The sequence below is a fragment of the Sapajus apella genome, unplaced genomic scaffold, assembly GCF_009761245.1.
Source record: "Sapajus apella isolate SASKATOON/1434 unplaced genomic scaffold, GSC_monkey_1.0 scaffold149, whole genome shotgun sequence".
In the NCBI taxonomy this organism is placed as follows: domain Eukaryota; kingdom Metazoa; phylum Chordata; class Mammalia; order Primates; family Cebidae; genus Sapajus; species Sapajus apella.
This window is the reverse complement of record NW_022437089.1, coordinates 633829-650131: the sequence shown is the minus strand read 5'-3', so window position 1 is coordinate 650131 and position 16303 is coordinate 633829. Positions and strand designations below refer to the sequence as shown.

Here is a 16303-nt window from a genome sequence, read left to right as displayed (position 1 = left end):
GACGGAGTTTCGCTCTTGTTACCCAGGCTGGAGTGCAATGGCGCGATCTCGGCTCACCGCAACCTCCGCCTCCTGGGTTCAGGCAATTCTCCTGCCTCAGCCTCCTGAGTAGCTGGGATTACAGGCACGCACCACCATGCCCAGCTAATTTTTTTTTGTATTTTTAGTAGAAACGGGGTTTCACCGTGTTGACCAGGATGGTCTCGGTCTCTTGACCTCGTGATCCACCCACCTCGGCCTCCCAAAGTGCTGGGATTACAGGCTTGAGCCACCGCGCCCGGCATGGTTGCCTGTTTTTATGGTTATTTCTTGATGGCAAGCTAAACAAGGGGTGGACTACTAATGTCTCCCCTTTTTAGACCGTATAGGGTAAGTTCCTGACGTTGCATGGCATTTGTAAACTGTTATGGCGCTGGTGAGAGTGTAGCAGTGAGGACTAACCAAGGGTCACTCTCTTCACCATCTTGGTTTTGGTGGGTTTTGGCCAGATCCTTTACTGCAAACGGTTTTATTCGCAAGGTCTTTGTGACCTGTGTTTTGTGCTGACCTCCTGTCTCACCCTGTGACTCTGAACGCCTTCACCATCTGGGAATGCAGCCCAGTAGATTTCAGCCGCATTTTGCCTAGCTCCTGTTTAAGATGGAGTTGCTCTGGTTCACACACCTCTGACACCAGTCCTCCCCAGTCCCATGTTACATGGAGGCCACCAGGGAGCTGGTGAAATGCTGATGCTCAGACATACGTCCTGTTGGTCTGGGGCCCTGTTGTCTCTGCAAGTATCTACATGTCAGGAAGCTGATGCCACTGGGAGGGTCCTTCAGAACCTCCAAAGATGTCATGCAATTCAGCTCCAGTGCTTGGGCCAAAAGAGACAGAGCCAGGTCTGGAAAGTTGGGGAGGGGAGTGTCATGCTGAGATGCCCAGCTCTGCTCTCTCCTCAGCTGGAGTGGGCCATGAAGCTCTGGTGGCCGCACAGCGAAGCCATGATTGCCTTCCTCATGGGTTACAGTGACAGCGGGGACCCTGAGCTGCTCCGCCTCTTCTACCAAGTGGCTGAGTACACCTTCTGCCAGGTGAGCACTGCCTCCTTGTCCCCTCTAGAGGCTGAATGGGGGAATGAGGGGAGTCTGGCCAGGCTGTGCTCTTGCCCTCTTGCTGGGCACAGTCGCTCAGCTGGTCTGAGAGTTCCTAGAGTCCCAGTGCTGTTTGTTCAGTTAATGACGCCCCTGCCCTCCTAGAGCTCGAATTTTCGTGGTGGGTGCGGGTGGGGGAGCAGACTTAGGGTTGGTGAGTGACAGCTGTGGGGATAATACCGCTGGAGAGGGTTGTGGGGGGCTCCTTCCTATGAGATGGCAGTGGGGAAGCACTGAGCAGGGGCCGAGCCAGTCAGCCTGGGAGTGAAGATAAAGGCAGAGTGGCCAAGGGACGGACTCCAGCTGCCTGGTCTGATTCCGTTGTTACTTTTGTCCTGGGACTTGGAGAGAGGGTGTTGTGGGGCAAGCCTGTAGGGTATACGGCAGAAGCTGAGACAGCAGAGGAAGCTGTAGCTGTCATCCCAGCCAGTGAGGGCTGGCCTAGGTGGGAGCTCGTGGGGACCGAGGGCTCACAGTCTGGTGGAACGGCAGTGGGATTCCTGAGTCTCTGGTGCAGAGGGAAAGATGTGGATGGGCCATGAGTGTTTTCAGCTCATAAGAATGTCGATGCTGCCAAGCACAGTGGCTCACACCTATAATCCTAGCACTTTGGGAGGCTGAGTCTGGAGGATTGCTTGAACCCAGGAGTTCAAAACTAGTCTGGGCAACATAGTGAGACCCCCATCTCTAAAAAATCTTTTTTAAAATTAGCTGGGTATCACGCACGCCTGTAGTCCCAGCTACTCAGGAGGATGAGGCAGGAGGACTGCTTAGTCCCAGGAGTTTGGGGCTACAGTGGGTTATGGTCACACCACTGCACTCCAGCCTGGGTTGGGCAACAGAGTAAAAGTCTGTCTCAAAAAAAAAAAAAAGAGTACAGATGCTGCTGAGATCTATGAGGCAAAAAGGGACATGGGGGCCCAGCAAAGGAGACAAGAATCAGTGGCGACATAGGAAGAAAACCAAGCCAGGGACCCCCTGAGGCCCAAGTGCTAGGAGCAGAGTGATAAGCTGTCCTGACTGCTGCCCAGAAGGCACCTCGAGCTGCTGAGCCCAGGACAGGGCACAGCACCCAGTGGTGAAGGCCTGGGTGGTGAATGAATGAATGAAGATGCGTCATGTGTTTCTAAAGCCATGACTCCGACTGCACTGGTAAACCCCAGTGCTGGGAGGACTATAGCAGGAGGTCTTGTTCTGGGGTCTGTGGGCTTTGAAACCCTGTGGGGGAAATCGCGTCTTTATTTGTACTAACCTCTAACTGAAACTAGCATTTGCTTCCACTATGAGTGGAGGCAATGAACCACATTGGTAACAGCAGTGCCTGGCTTTGTCACCAATAGAAGTCCCAGATGTGTTTATATTGCATTGCAGTTAGAGAGGCATCTGCCAGTGTCACATATGCTCATCACTACTTCCAAACCACGGGGGTTCTTAGACCTGCAGCTACATCTTCATATTTAATGCATTCATAAAGTATGTATTAGGGACCACCAATTTTGACTCTAAAATGAAATTGAAGGAATACATTTTAATGTGATAGAGATGACATTAAACAATTACAAAAGTTATAATCAACATGTAAATCGGCTGGGCATGGTGGCTCAGGCCTGTAATCTCAGCACTTTCGGAGGCTGAGGCAGGCGGATCACCTGAGGTTAGGAGTTTGAGACCAGCCTGGCCGACATGGTGAAACTCCATCTCTACTAAAAATGCAAAAAATGAGCTGGGCTTGGTGGTGGGCACCTGTAATCCCCAGTACTCCGGAGACTGAGGCAGGAGAATCACTCGAACCCACGAGGTGAAGGTTGCAGTGAGCTGGTATCATGCCACTGCACTCCAGCCTGGGTGAGAAGAGGGAAACTCCATCTCAAAAAAACAAAAACAAAAAAACAAAAGAAAAAACAGGTAAATCATTATGCACCAACCAACATAAGAGAATATAGAAGGCAAAAATCCAGACATTGAAGGAAATTCTTCTTTACCTTCCTGTGTCAGACCAAATAGTCAGAAAATAAGGACTTGAACAATGTAACTCAAAAGATAAAATGAATACAGATAGAACTAGTTTTTTCTTTTTCTTTTTAAAATTACTTTAATCTTGAGTTATGTGTGACTCAGAACTAGTTTTTTCTTTAATTTTTTTTTAGATAGGGTCTCTGTCACCCAGGCTGAGTGCAGTGGCACAATCACAGCTCACTGCAGCCTCAACCTCCTGGGCTCAAGCCATCCTCCCACCTCAGCCTCCCAGGTAGCTGGGACTAAAGCTGTGTGCTGGCACGCCCAGCTAATTCTTTAATTTTTTTTGTAGACATGGGGTCTCACTATGTTGCCCAGGCTGGGCTTAAACTCCTGGCCTCAAGTGATCCTCTCACCCCAGACTCCCAAAGTGCTGGGATTACAGGCATGAGACACTGTGCCCAGCCAAGGACTAGTTTTACCTCCCACAAAGAATACACCAACTGTTTACACCTACAAACAAGAACACCAATTCTTATGGGCCACAATTTAAAGAGACATTTTCATAGTGGACTTCAGTGTAATTGATTCCATGATCCTTTTGAGAAGGGGCCGAACTGACAAGCCTCCCTGAGACAGATGCCCTTTGGAACGCTCGTGAAGAGAGAAGGAAAGAGAGTGGAATGGGCACTGGGCAGGGGCAGAGGGAGGATGAGATGCATTTGGGAAAAATGGTGAGCCAGGATACGCGTGAGATCTCTGCTGGACATGCACAATCTCATCTACTGGAAGACAGGCCAGTGCAGGGAATGGGAGCTCCCAGGGAGTCACTTATGAAGAGTTTCATGACAGGTCATCGCCTCCATCCGAGTTCTTCGTTTCTTTAAATCAACGTAACCAGCAGTACAATCAGGACAGAACGTTTCTACATCCCAGGGCAAGGTTCTTTCATTCCACTGCAGTGTCTCGTCCTCTTGCCCAGCTGGTTATACAGTTGCAGCCTGCCTGCTTCGTCCACTCCTGCTTTCATCTTTGTGGAAGATGCGGTGTTGCGGTTAAGATCGTTGGTTCTGGAGCCACGTTACCTGGGGTCAACCTGGGCTCTGACCTTGGGTAGAGCTGCAGTGGCATCTGGGCGGGTCCTGCAGGCGCTAGCTGTCACTGTCTCTGTTATTCCAGTTTCGCGATCCCGAGTACGGGGAATGGTTTGGCTACCTGAACCGAGAGGGCAAGGTGGCCCTCACCATCAAGGGAGGGCCTTTCAAAGGTGAGTGGGAGACAGGGCGGGGACGCAGGGGTCGCGCATCTCGGCGGCTCCCGGCCCTCACCACCCGCCGGCCTCTCCTGCCTCCTCCCACAGGCTGCTTCCACGTGCCGCGGTGCCTAGCCATGTGCGAGGAAATGCTTGGTGCCCTGCTGAGCCGCCGGGCCCCCGCCCCCGCCCCCGCCCCCGCCCCCGCCCGCCGAGGCGCGGAATAAAGGCTGAGTCTGCTCCACCTGCAGCTGTGCGCGCGTCCGCGTCTGTGGGCTCGCGGGAGGAGGGCTGCCGCGCCGAGGGAGGGGCCGGCTCCAGCTCCGGGGCTGTGCCCGCCCCGCCCCGCCCCGCCCCCGGGCCCGCCCATCGCTGATCGGCTGCTTGCATTGGCCCGCCCCGCGCACTGGCCTGTCCCGGGCATTGGCCAGCGGCCGGGAGGACTGGCCCAGCTGCCGTGCACTTCCGGCCGGTGGCCGGCCCGGGGCGCACCGCCCCTTCCGCTGCCGCCCAGCTAACCCAGCCCCGGTCCCAGCCTCCGCCGTCCCGGCGTCGCTTCGGAGCGCGGCGGCAGCTGACTGCGCCTTCACGATCCGCTGGGACCCGCGAGCCCCGCCGCCGTTATGAACATCCGCAATGCGAGGGTGAGCGCCCGGGACGGGAGGCTGTCCGCGCCGCGTGGGCGCCGGGCCCGGTGGCTGCTGCGCATGCTCCCGAGGGCCCCGGCCGAGCCTGGCCCGGTGGCCCTGCGTGTGCCTGCGGCCTCCGGACCTCTGAGACTGGCCTAGCCCGCCGAAGAGGCAGGGTCGTGGGGCAGGGGCTGCGATTCCCTCCTGTTTACGTGATGTCGGGCCTCCGTTGGGTGGGCTCCGGGAACCTCCAGGCGCCCACGCCTGTCCCTGTGCTCCGGACGTTGAGCAAAGTCAGATCGTCACAGTGCCTGCCCAGCCCCGGGGGAGGGGGGGCCGAGCAGACGACGGGGAGCAGGCTTCTCACCCGTGGTCACAGCCGCCCTTGACTGAGCTCCTTCCACTGCCCTCCTTCCCTGCAGCCGGAGGACCTGATGAACATGCAGCACTGCAACCTCCTCTGCCTGCCCGAGAACTACCAGATGAAATACTACTTCTACCATGGCCTCTCCTGGCCCCAGGTGGGCAGCTTCTGAATTTGGGTGTGGGAAAAACCAGGCCGAGGAAAATCTGATCAGGCCATCTCGAAGGGAGTGGACAACTCTGTCAGCCCACAGGGCTTTATGGTCCATGACTTCCCGGGTGTTTTCAGCTCGCAGGCAGGGGCAAAAGAAAAGAAGGCGCCTGAAGGGAGCAGAGAATAAGGGCAGGATCCTCACATTGTGTTTTCTTTCCAGGCATGGGGAGGGCACAGTGTGGCTTGGGGCAGACCAGGTCACCCAGCCTGGAGGTGGTGAGCTGTCATACAGCTCGCCACTTGTCCAGCTTCTGTCCCTGTAAGGGCTCCTCCAGCTCCACCACGAAGTTTTCTCATTCCCCTTTCCTCTCTGTCACCAGCTCTCTTACATTGCTGAGGACGAGAATGGGAAGATTGTGGGGTATGTCCTGGCCAAAATGTGAGTCATCAAGGAGGAAGAGAGAAGCTACACGTGTCTGGTGGATGCTGCTGTGGGCTTTTAAAAAAATGAATAGGCTTTTTATTTTCAGTACAGTTGAAAGTTTTTAGAAAAGTTGAACAGAAAGGACGTGGAGTTCTCATCTAACCCCACAGCACCCCTCCCTGCCAGTTTCCTCTGTTAGTAGCCTGTTGGATTTGGGTGATCCATTTGTGACAAGTGACAAACGAATGTGATTTATTATTTGTTTATTTTTGAGACGGAGTCTCACTCTGTTGCCCTGTCGCCCAGACTGGAGTGCGGTGGCGCACGATCTCAGCTCACTGCAACATCTGTCTCCTGGGTTCAAGGGATTCTCCTGCCTCACCCTCTCTAGTAACTGGGATTACAGGCATGTGCTACCACACCCGGCTAATTTTTGTATTTTTAGTAGAGACGGTGTTTCACCATGTGGGCCAGGCTGGTCTCGAGCTCCTGACCTCAGGTGATCCACCCGCCTTGGCCTCCTAAAGTGCTGGGATTACAGGCGTGAGCCACTGCACCAGGCCGATATATTATGAACTAAACCAACAGTTTACATTACTGCACTTCTCTTTGTGTTGTAAGCCTTATGGTTTTGACCAAATGGCATGTGTCCACCTTGTATTATCACAGGATAGTTTCACTGGGTTCCACGCATTCATCCCTCCCTCTCCTTAACCCCTGGCAACCACTGATTTTTTACTGTCTGCATAGTTTTGCCTTTTCCAGGATGTTATGGAATTGGAATCATACCATATACAGCCTTTTCAGCCTGGCTGTTTTTCACTTAGTAATATGCATTTAAGCTTCTGCCTTGTCTTTGCATGGGTTGACGGCTCGTTTCTTTTTTTCTTTATCTTTTTTGAGACAGGGTCTTGCTCTGTTGCCCAAGCTGCAGTGCAGTGGCGTGATCATGGCTCACTTTAGCCTCAACCTCCCAGGCTCAAATGGTCCTGTCACGTCTGCCTCCCAAGCAGCCGAGATCACAGGCATGTGCCACCATACCCAGCTCATTTAAACTTTTTTTTTTTTTTTTTTGAGACGGAGGTTGCCGTTTGCTGCCCTCGCGCGATTGCACTGCCGCCTGGGTTCAGGCAATTCTCCTGCCTCAGCCTCCTGAGTAGCTGGGATTACAGGCACGCGCCACCATGCCCAGCTAATTTTTTGTATTTTTAGTAGAGACGGGGTTTCACCATGTTGACCAGGATGGTCTCGATCTCTTGACCTCGTGATCCACCTGCCTCGGCCTCCCAAAGTGCTGGGATTACAGGCTTGAGCCACCGCGCCCGGCCATCATTTAAACACTTTTTTTGTGAAGATGGTGTCTCACTATGTTTTCCAGGCTGGTCTTGAACTGCTGGGCTCAAGCGATCCTCTTGCCTTGGCCTGCCAAGTAGCTGGGACTCTAGGCGTATGCTACCACACCCAGCATGCATGGGGTTTTTAGGCAGCAGAGGGTGGCAGGATGGGCTGCGCCGATCCAGGAGGCTCCCAGCTCTCCCCCAGCTGGGGTCTTAAGTGGCTGTAGGGCCACTTAAGTTAGCCTAGAGTTTGCATGTCCACTCTACGTATGGCAGGGGGTGGGGGTGGAGGTGCCTTCACAGAGCTCCTTTGCAGCTTCTCCTTCCTCTCTCTCCAGGGAAGAGGACCCAGATGATGTGCCCCATGGACATATCACCTCATTGGTTTGTAGAGTCCACCCAGGCTCTGGTGGGGGTGGAAGTGGGGGTTAGTTGGGGCAGCCCTCAGGGTCCCAGCCCCTCATCCCCTCTCTGCTCTTCCACCAGGCTGTGAAGCGTTCCCACCGGCGCCTCGGTCTGGCACAGAAACTGATGGACCAGGCCTCTCGAGCCATGATAGAGAACTTCAATGCCAAATACGTCTCCCTGCATGTCAGGAAGAGGTGGAAGCTGGGCTGAGGGAAGGGGGATTGAGGGGAGAGATGCTGCCTTGACGGGAGTCCTGGGGGGCCTTGGCTTTTGGTGAAGATCCGGGAGGTGGGATTGGTGGGAAGGAGGGACCAGAGGGAGGGGCAGGACCTGGACGTGCTACCCCTGCCTGGCCAAATCCGTGCAGCTCAGCAGTGCCTTGTTCCCCTGCAGTAACCGGGCCGCCCTGCACCTCTATTCCAACACCCTCAACTTTCAGTAAGTAGATCTTGGTATTTGTAATAGGTTGGGGCTGGTCCCAGGTCTGGCCATCAGGGTAACTGAGACCAGCTGAGCTGCCTCCCAGGCAGGGGGTGGGCTAGCTATGGGGAGGAGGCTGTGGATCCCAGCGCTGCCAGGATGCCTCCACACTCACTTGGTGGCTGATGGTTGAAAAGCCAGCATCGGGACAGCACCTGCCTGCTGAAATGTGCTCGGTGTGTGTTGTGATGGAGGAGCTCTGGCCTATGCTGGCTGAGGCTGGTGAAGGGCACAGGGTTGTTTAGTCATGTTTGGGAATAGAGAGGTGTGGGTCTGTGGCATGAGCAGATGCTAAGGAGCAGGCCTCTGTGTGACCAAGCGCCTGGAAGCATCTAAGAGAGAGCAGAAGCAAGGAGAATGCATGTTCAGGAAGAAAGGGCCGGCGACCAGGTGGCCTAGTGGACGGGGCAGGTCTGCTGAGGACCAGGAGACCCCGTGTGCCCGGCCCAGGAGAGAGAACTTGGCAGTCATTGTGCCCAGTAGACAGTGGAAAAAAGTGCTTGCAAGTGAAGCTGGGGTGGGCTGCCTGTGGAGGGATGCTAACTGCACTCAGCACCTGTTTGACTGTTGGGAAGGGTGGTGGCCTCTGGGCTGGGTGCTGGCAGGAAGGATCTGTGACCCAAATGAGGATGTCTGGTGGGAACTGCTTTGTAGTGAAGTCAACAGTCCTCATATCTGAGGTCTAACAGGGCCAACCTTCCAGGGACATGGCCACCCGAGCCTGCACGCATACCTCCCCAGTGCAGGCCAGGCCGTGCTGCGTAGGCATGCCTGCCCTTGAAAGGGCTCACCGTCTTTCCTGCGTTCTCATAGCTGTGGTGAGGCAGCTCAGTAAGGGATAGGAAGCAGGGCAGAAAGGGAAGGGGAAGGCTGAATTCAGGGCTTCAGCTCACAAGAAACCACAGAAGGGGAATCCTTAGTAGCCAGGCCAAGGACACAGAACAGGGGCAGGACAGGGGTGGGGCGGGCCACTGTTACCTGGAGCCTTTGCTGGAGAGAGCAGAGGGCAGGCCGCACTGGAAGTGGGGCCACTGGAGGATTCTTTCAGGCTGGACTTGCTGTCTCAGGATGGAGCCTTCAGGGAGAAAACATGGCACCTTGCTTCAGTGGCCATGATGCCAGGAGCAGAGGAGTATGTGCCTCGGGTATGGGTCTTCCTCCTTGCTCTCTGCCCTCTGCCCCCAGGATCAGTGAAGTGGAGCCCAAATACTATGCAGATGGGGAGGATGCCTACGCCATGAAGCGGGATCTCACCCAGATGGCCGACGAGGTGAGAGCGCTGCAACGAAGCCAAGCAAGGCCAGTGGGATCGGCCCTGCGGGCGGTGGGGAGGTGGCAGCACTTGGGAGCCCTGGGACAGTGGCTGGAGGCAAGACCAACTTTGGGTGCCAGCTCTTGTGGCCACATTGCCAGGAGTCACGGCCTCAGTTTCCTAGGCTGGGTTTTAGAGGAGGCTGTCTGCCTAGCAGCAGCCTGGAGGGCGGTGGGAGAGGCAGAGGAAGGAGGCTTTTAGAAGGGAAGTGGGACAGCTGGGGACCAGTGGGTGGCCTGTCTGCTCAGAGGTAGTTCTGAGTCAGGGTTCTGCCCAGGTGGCAGGGCTGTTCAAGGGCAGCACTTGGTCGTAGGGGCCTCCATGGTAGTCAGTGAACCCAGGGAGCAGTGAGCAAGGCTCCAGCCAGGTGTCCCCACTCAGTCCCCCGTGTCTTGCCTAGCCCTGCTGCTTCTCATTATGCCCCTCCCCTCAGCCAGTGACAGGTCCAGGCTCCCCTTGTCTGGAAACTTAGGCCCTGTCTCTTTGCTCCTGCTTCTCTCTGGGCTCCTGGCGGCAGCTGAGGCGGCACCTGGAGCTGAAGGAGAAGGGCAGGCACGTGGTGCTGGGCGCCATCGAGAACAAGGTGGAGAGCAAAGGCAGTTCACCTCCGAGCTCAGTAGAGGCCTGTCGGGAGGAGAAGGGCCTGGCTGCCGAGGATAGTGGTGGGGACAGCAAGGACCTCAGCGAGGTCAGCGAGACCACAGAGAGCACAGATGTCAAAGACAGCTCAGAGGCCTCCGACTCGGCCTCCTAGAGCCTGCCCCATCCCTTCCTCACCCCACGAGCTTTCACAATAAATTTGCTCCGTGGCACTGGGGAACTTCGTGTGTGTGTGTGTGTGTGTGTGTGTGTGTGTGTGTGTGCGCGCGTGTGTGTGTGTGTGTGCACGTGCACATTTAGAAGGTGTGTTTCTCCAGCTCCTCTGTCTGGTGGGGATGTGAGCCTCACAGCCTTTTGACCCAGGGCATCCTGCCAGGCCCGAGTAGAAGGGAAGAGCTTTGTGAGAGCCTTGGGGGTGGGACTCCCCAGTCTCATGACCTTCAGCAGCTGTGGCCCCAGGGAAGGAGGCCCTGGACTTCTGGGAGAGACCCTGCCTTGGAGGCCTGCTTGGCCACGCTGAATGTGTTTTGTGCAAGCCTGGGCCTCGCAGGCTCAAAGGTCAACAGCAGGCTCCCATTCTTGGGAAAAGCCCTTTTCTCTCCTAATCACACTTGCTTTGGGCCACAGCAGCTCCGATGCACACCCGTGAACTTCAGATGTAGACATCCAACTGCTCATTGGGCCTATCTACAGCTGTCCTGTCTGAGTAATGACCCAGCCAGATGCCCAGTTGCTCAAGCCCCGTCAGTGGTCCCTGAGTCCTCCCTCTCCTGCCACCCTAATGGTCAGTGAGTCCAGGATACCTCTTGGGTCTGCTCCGTAAACCCAAGTTTACGTAGTTGAAAATACAAGTTCGTAGTTGAAAATAATTGATTTTTAGTAAAGTTCCCCCTGTTTCTCCTGTTGACATTTTGTATTATTAGTTGGTGTGTTTGTTTCTTTTTTTTTTTTTTTTTTTGAGACAGAGTTTCACTCATGTTACCCAGGCTGGAGTGCAATGGCACGATCTCGGCTCACCGCAACCTCCGCCTCCTGGGTTCAGGCAATTCTCCTGCCTCATCCTCCTGAGTAGCTGGGATTACAGGCATGCGCCACCATGTCCAGCTAATTTTTTGTATTTTTAGTAGAGACGGGGTTTCACCATGTTGACCAGGATGGTCTCGATCTCTTGACCTCGTGATCCACCCACCTCGGCCTCCCAAAGTGCTGGGATTACAGGCTTGAGCCACCGCGCCCGGCCTGGTGTGTTTGTTTCTGTTGATGAGCCAATACTGATATGTTATTGTAAACTGTAGCCCATGTTTCACATTAGGGTCCTTGTCTGTGTTGTACAGTTTCTATGGGGTTACACAAATGCATAAAGCTATGTATCCCTCATTACAATTTCATGCAGAATACAAAACTGGGTATGGTGGCTCACACCTGTAATCACAGCACTTTGGGAGGCTGAGGTGGGCGGATCACTTGAGCTCAGGAGTTGACCAGCCTGGGCAGCATAGTGAAACCCCATCTCCACTAAAGATAGAAAACTTAGCGAGGCGTGGTGGTGCACACCTGTAATCCCGGCTACTCGGGAGGCTGAGGCAGGAGGATCGCTTAAGCCTGGGAGGTGGAGGTTGCTGTGATTCCAGATCATGCTACCACACTCCAGGGACAGAGAAAAAAAAATACGTAATACATATATATCAAAATCCTGTTTTTCATGGAGTCACCCTGACCATAACGCTCGCTCCTGTGTCTTTACTCCCTCCTATTCCCTCCGGCTGCAAAGTCATCACTTGCTGTCCCTAGTCCCTGGGCGGGCCCTGTATTCCTGAGCCGTCTCTATACACAACGTCTCTGCCACTGCAGGTGGCACACTGCTGCTCTGCCAGGTTGAAAATTCGCCATACAGGCCTGGAGCTCGGTTCTCGTTGGCTGGCGTGTCGCACGTGACCAGCAGGCAGCCTGCCGCGGTGGAAGCCGAGCCCAGAGCTCGGCAGGGCGGGGCCGGGACCGGAAAGTCGCGCCTCCGCACGCCCACAGCTCTCCAGTTCCCGGCTCGGGCGAGGCTGTGTTCTGATTGGCTCAAGACGTGGGCTTCCCTTTGTATGGGCCAGAGGCGGCGCCCTGTCCCGCCCCGTGCCTGGCGTCAGTGTCTTCCGGTTCGCAAGCTGGCGGCAAGCTTCGTTCCCAGGCTCTGATTGGTTCGGCGGCGCCGAGCTCTGCGCCAGGGGGTGGGGGAAGGGCGGGCATGCGCACTGCGTCTGCCGCGCACCGGCGCCCGTGGAAGGAAGCTGGGCTAGGCTCCCACGGCGCCCTCCTTCCTCTCCTGCTCGGCCCGCCCTGTGCCCTCTGTCCCTAGCGGGCCCGATGCCTGTCCGCCGCTCCCTCTGTCCCCACGCGGGCAGGTCCGCGCTTTCTGCGGGCTTCCTGGCTTTAGGGTGCCTTGAAGGAACAGCGAAGCTAAGGATAGAGCGAGCAGCAGGTGACAGTTGAGTTCAGGGCGTTAAATGCCACACAAGTGCCCTGAAAGCCAGGGCCCAACACTCAGGTTCTAAAGCACGGGCTGAATGGGGCATCCTAGGAATAGCTCTGGAGTGTGAAAAGGAGTGAAGAGAGCGTTTGAGGCACGGACTGAGCCCTTTTCTGCTTCCCTGAGCCCTGTGCCTGTCTCTGCTGGGTGGAGGGACCTTTGGGGACCAGTCGGGGCTCGGATGGAGGAGCAGGGTGTGTTGGGGTCAGCTAATGAGGGGCTGGGATCCCTGATTCCCCTTGGCCTGAGGCACTGGTGGGACGTGTGAGTCTCCCGAGCGGGAGCAGGCTGGGGTGTGGGTGCGGCTGTGCGCGCCGTGGGCAGGGGCGCAGACTCGCTGGGCTTGCTGGAGTACTCGAACCTCAGCATTTCCGAGACCAGCTGCTGGAAGTCCAGGTCCTGGGCCTGCCTGGGTCTGGCTAGCTCCCAGGCCTCAAAGCCTCAGGTCCTGCAGACCCACACAACAACGTCTTCGAGAAGGGCCTGGGTACTGGGAGAAGGGGGCGGGGAGCTAAGGGAGTGTTTTTTCCTTCTGGGCAAGAGAATTGCTCATAGTTGAAAGGCAGGAAGTACCTGCACAGCCTCCCCTCCTCCCCAGGTCTGCAGGTCAAGGCCATGTGTGCCCGCATTTGCACAGAGCCTGACTCTGACATCCGTGCACATACACGCCTAGGACCCCTGTACTGGTGCCCGCAGGCCCGCTTTCGGGACACACTCCTGGTGCCCAAGTGCTTTGTCCCTCTCCCCAAGTCTACATGCCAGGGATTTCCCTCCCAGCAAATTGAAGCCAGTTGTCTGCTTGGCATGTCAACAACGTCCTGCGTCCTGCCTTCCCGATTTCCCAGAGAAAAGCTGTGGTAGTGGGTGGAGGAAAAGCCCCACCACCCCTGGATGAGGGAGGCCCCAAACTTGCCCCCAGGGTAGCTAAGACCTTACTCTGAGGGGGCTGCCCCCCTCAGGCCTATGATGGGCAGGTGCAGCTGCAGGGGAAGGGAGGCAGAGCAGTCTCTTCCGGCAGCAGGAAGTGGTAACCGCCTATGTGGAAATTGTGGGGCTGAGCAAAAGGGGAACCAGAGCTGAACCCTGCTCTCCCACCAAGGGGTCCTGGAGGGAACAGCAGCCAGCTGCTGAGGTTCTGCTGTCTGGCGATGACTTTCCTTCTCCTCCCCTCCGAACTTTCCACCCCAGTTCTCAAGGCTCCCTGGGAAGGGACGACCCCATCTGATGTCTGGGGGAAGCAGCAACCCAGGGGCAGTCCAGGGCCTGGAGCAGCAGTGGTGTTCATGTACACGGGCCCTGTGGGCCAGCGGCCCCGCTGCGAACCGTGCAGTCTGGCAGTGGTGACCACGGACAGCCGTCTGGAGGTGGTGGCAGGATTGCAGCCAGGGATACCCGCTTACCTCGGGCTCTCACACCCGCCCCAGCTGCTTGGCAGTGGGGCTTTCGGCACAAGGCAGCCTAGGTGCAGGCCCAGTGGGAGGGGACGACAAGGCCAGGGCACAGCGGGGCTGCAAGGGGCGCCCTGCCCCCAGGAGCCCCTCGCGGGCAGTGCCAGGCCTGGGCCGCCCCGCCCCACCGGGAGCCGCGCTGGGGGCGGGGCTGGGCGGAGCCCGAGCAGGGTGCTGGCCGCAGCGCCCCCAAGTCCCGGCGCCGGGCCTGCTCGCGGCCGCGTGGGAGCAGTGGGGCTCGACGGCGCGGCCGCTAGGCCGCCATGGCCGCTCACGGGAAGCTGCGGCGGGAGCGGGGGCTGCAGGCTGAGTATGAGACGCAAGTCAAAGGTGAGAGGGCGCCGGGCGCTCCCGGCCCGTTTCCTGCGGAGACCCCCAAGGTCGTGAGGGCGCTCCAAGCGTCCCCGCACTGACCCAGGGCCCGATGCTCTCCTCAGCGACATCTGGAGGGGGTGGAGGAGGGAGCCTGAGCCCCTTGCGGGCTTCCGCACGCACGTTTGGCCTCAACCGCCTGCCATCTTCCCTCTCTCCTTTCCTCTCTTCCTTCGTTTGGTCTCTGTTCTCCTTGGGTCTCTGTTCCTCACCCAAGGCCCAGTGGAGACACTGGTGGCCGCTGGTAAAGGGGAGCCGGATGCACCAATGTGCCCCCAGGAGGCAGTGTTCTAGCTACAGTGAAGTCTACCACCTTGATTTGGCTGGGGAGTGGGTTAGGGAGTCTGGGTGAGTGGATTGGTGGAGATCACCTGGTCCTAACCCTACTGCAGTCCCTGGAGTCCCAGCACCTTTTGCCTCCCTTTGGCACTGAGGGGGATCAGAGGCGAGGGCCACTGTCTCTGGGTCAAGCTGGCGCAGTGAGTCTTGGTTGAGAGATTCAGCAGGGCTTGCTTCTCAGCCTTCTGAAATTGAACCTCTTCGGGTTCTGATAAACACCCATGTGCAAATCACATTCAAATCAGCTTTGCAAATTCTTAGCCAATTGCTTGTGCCCATCTTATTCAGGGCATGGTAACTCTTGCAAAGGAAAAAGGCAACATCTCAGCGCCAGCAGCTCCTCCATATCACTCTCAATCACTCCATTTTGCCAGTTACGGAAACAAGCTCAGAGAGGTGCAGTGACTCGCCCATAGTCACACAGCACTACAAATTCTAGGACATACAATGCAATGACCCTTGAAGTGCCTTTTAACCCAGAGATGTAGGTTCCAACCTCATTATTCAGTGCAAGCAATTTATACCAAAATATGCCCCAGTCCTCCTCCTTTGGAAGACTCAACCTGTGTCCAGAGCCAGCTTGAGGTAACTACACAGGGTGAGCCAGCTTTCCGAGCCTCACCATCATCTTCTCAGATGGAGGTAATGATCTCCATCCTGCTTCCCCAAAATGCCAGGAAACTGAAAGACTTGGAAAACTTCAATCAGCAAATATGGGTCAGTGATTTCCCACTGAAAAGTTGGGGTTTCGAGCAGGACTGTCTAAGGGTTCCTTGCTTCCTCTGGATCTGCGTCCCAGTCCCTGGAAAAACATCCTACCATGCTACAAAATGGGGGTCACTGTCTTGACACCCTAAATTCTCAAAGGTCAGCATAGCCGTGGTTTTGGAGACCATCATCTCTGCTGTTTTGCTTGTCAGCAGAAGTGAGACTGAATGCCTTGCTCACAGGAAGTGCTGGTGGAGCCTGGCCCTGCTCTGTAATTCAGGCAGACATGGATTCCAGCTCGCCTTTGGCCAGATGTTTCCTATACATCTGTGCTATCCCAGCCCCTCCAGTCCCTCCAGCCCCTCTAGCCCTGGCTTTTTACCCAGAGTAAAAACGATTCAGTGAGGACTCTCCTGATTGCAGATGGCGTCGGTGCCCCACCCTCACATTGGCTCACGGGTCTAGTGGCGGAGACATAGACTTTCCATTATGATAATAAGCACTGCAAAAGGAAAGTGCAGGGTGCCAAGAAGGGGTCAGAAGACGGCCAGCCCTAGTTTAGGGGGAGGTCAGGACAGGCCATGCTGACGAGTTTGTCTGAACTGAGATCTGAAAGCTCTGCCGGGAAAGCCACCAATGCAATCGACTTGCAATTCACGTTTCCTGCTCAACACCAGTGTGCGTGCCCGGATCTGGACCGGGACATGACTTCCAGTCAGTGTTTGCTGCCGGCAGTGATGAAGAAAGGCAGCGGTTCTCTCTGCTGGTTCTTTCTGCACTGTTCAGTTATCATAAGTCCCCAGGGATTGTATTCCTCTGGGGGAAGAAGGGCAGGGCAGGCACACTGGTGTTGAGCAGGAAACGTGAATTGCA

The 16303-nt window shown here is 56.2% G+C and overlaps 3 protein-coding genes across 5 annotated transcripts in view; all 3 read left to right on the top strand.

The window, feature by feature from the left end:
• RENBP (renin binding protein) overlaps positions 1-4590 on the top strand; it is an 8759-nt gene extending 4169 nt beyond the window's left edge. For both annotated transcript variants that reach the window (XM_032265246.1, XM_032265247.1), the window contains exons 9-11: positions 942-1073; positions 4269-4356; positions 4450-4590. In XM_032265246.1, coding sequence (XP_032121137.1) covers positions 942-1073; positions 4269-4356; positions 4450-4568 — 339 coding nt within the window. In that variant the 3' untranslated portion in view covers positions 4569-4590. The remainder of the gene's footprint in view (positions 1-941; positions 1074-4268; positions 4357-4449) is intronic.
• A 44-nt stretch (positions 4591-4634) lies between these two features.
• On the top strand, positions 4635-10265 carry NAA10 (N-alpha-acetyltransferase 10, NatA catalytic subunit). Its single transcript, XM_032265251.1, has 8 exons — positions 4635-4985; positions 5393-5491; positions 5868-5926; positions 7587-7632; positions 7735-7850; positions 8050-8094; positions 9322-9406; positions 9966-10265. Exons 1-8 carry the CDS (start codon positions 4965-4967, stop codon positions 10200-10202), a joined length of 708 nt encoding a protein of 235 aa, XP_032121142.1. The 5' UTR covers positions 4635-4964; the 3' UTR covers positions 10203-10265.
• A 3887-nt stretch (positions 10266-14152) lies between these two features.
• The window catches only part of ARHGAP4 (Rho GTPase activating protein 4), a 20480-nt gene continuing 18329 nt past the window's right edge, over positions 14153-16303 (top strand). For both annotated transcript variants that reach the window (XM_032265245.1, XM_032265242.1), the window contains exon 1: positions 14153-14341. In XM_032265245.1, the coding sequence (XP_032121136.1) occupies positions 14275-14341 (67 nt within the window). In that variant the 5' untranslated portion in view covers positions 14153-14274. The remainder of the gene's footprint in view (positions 14342-16303) is intronic.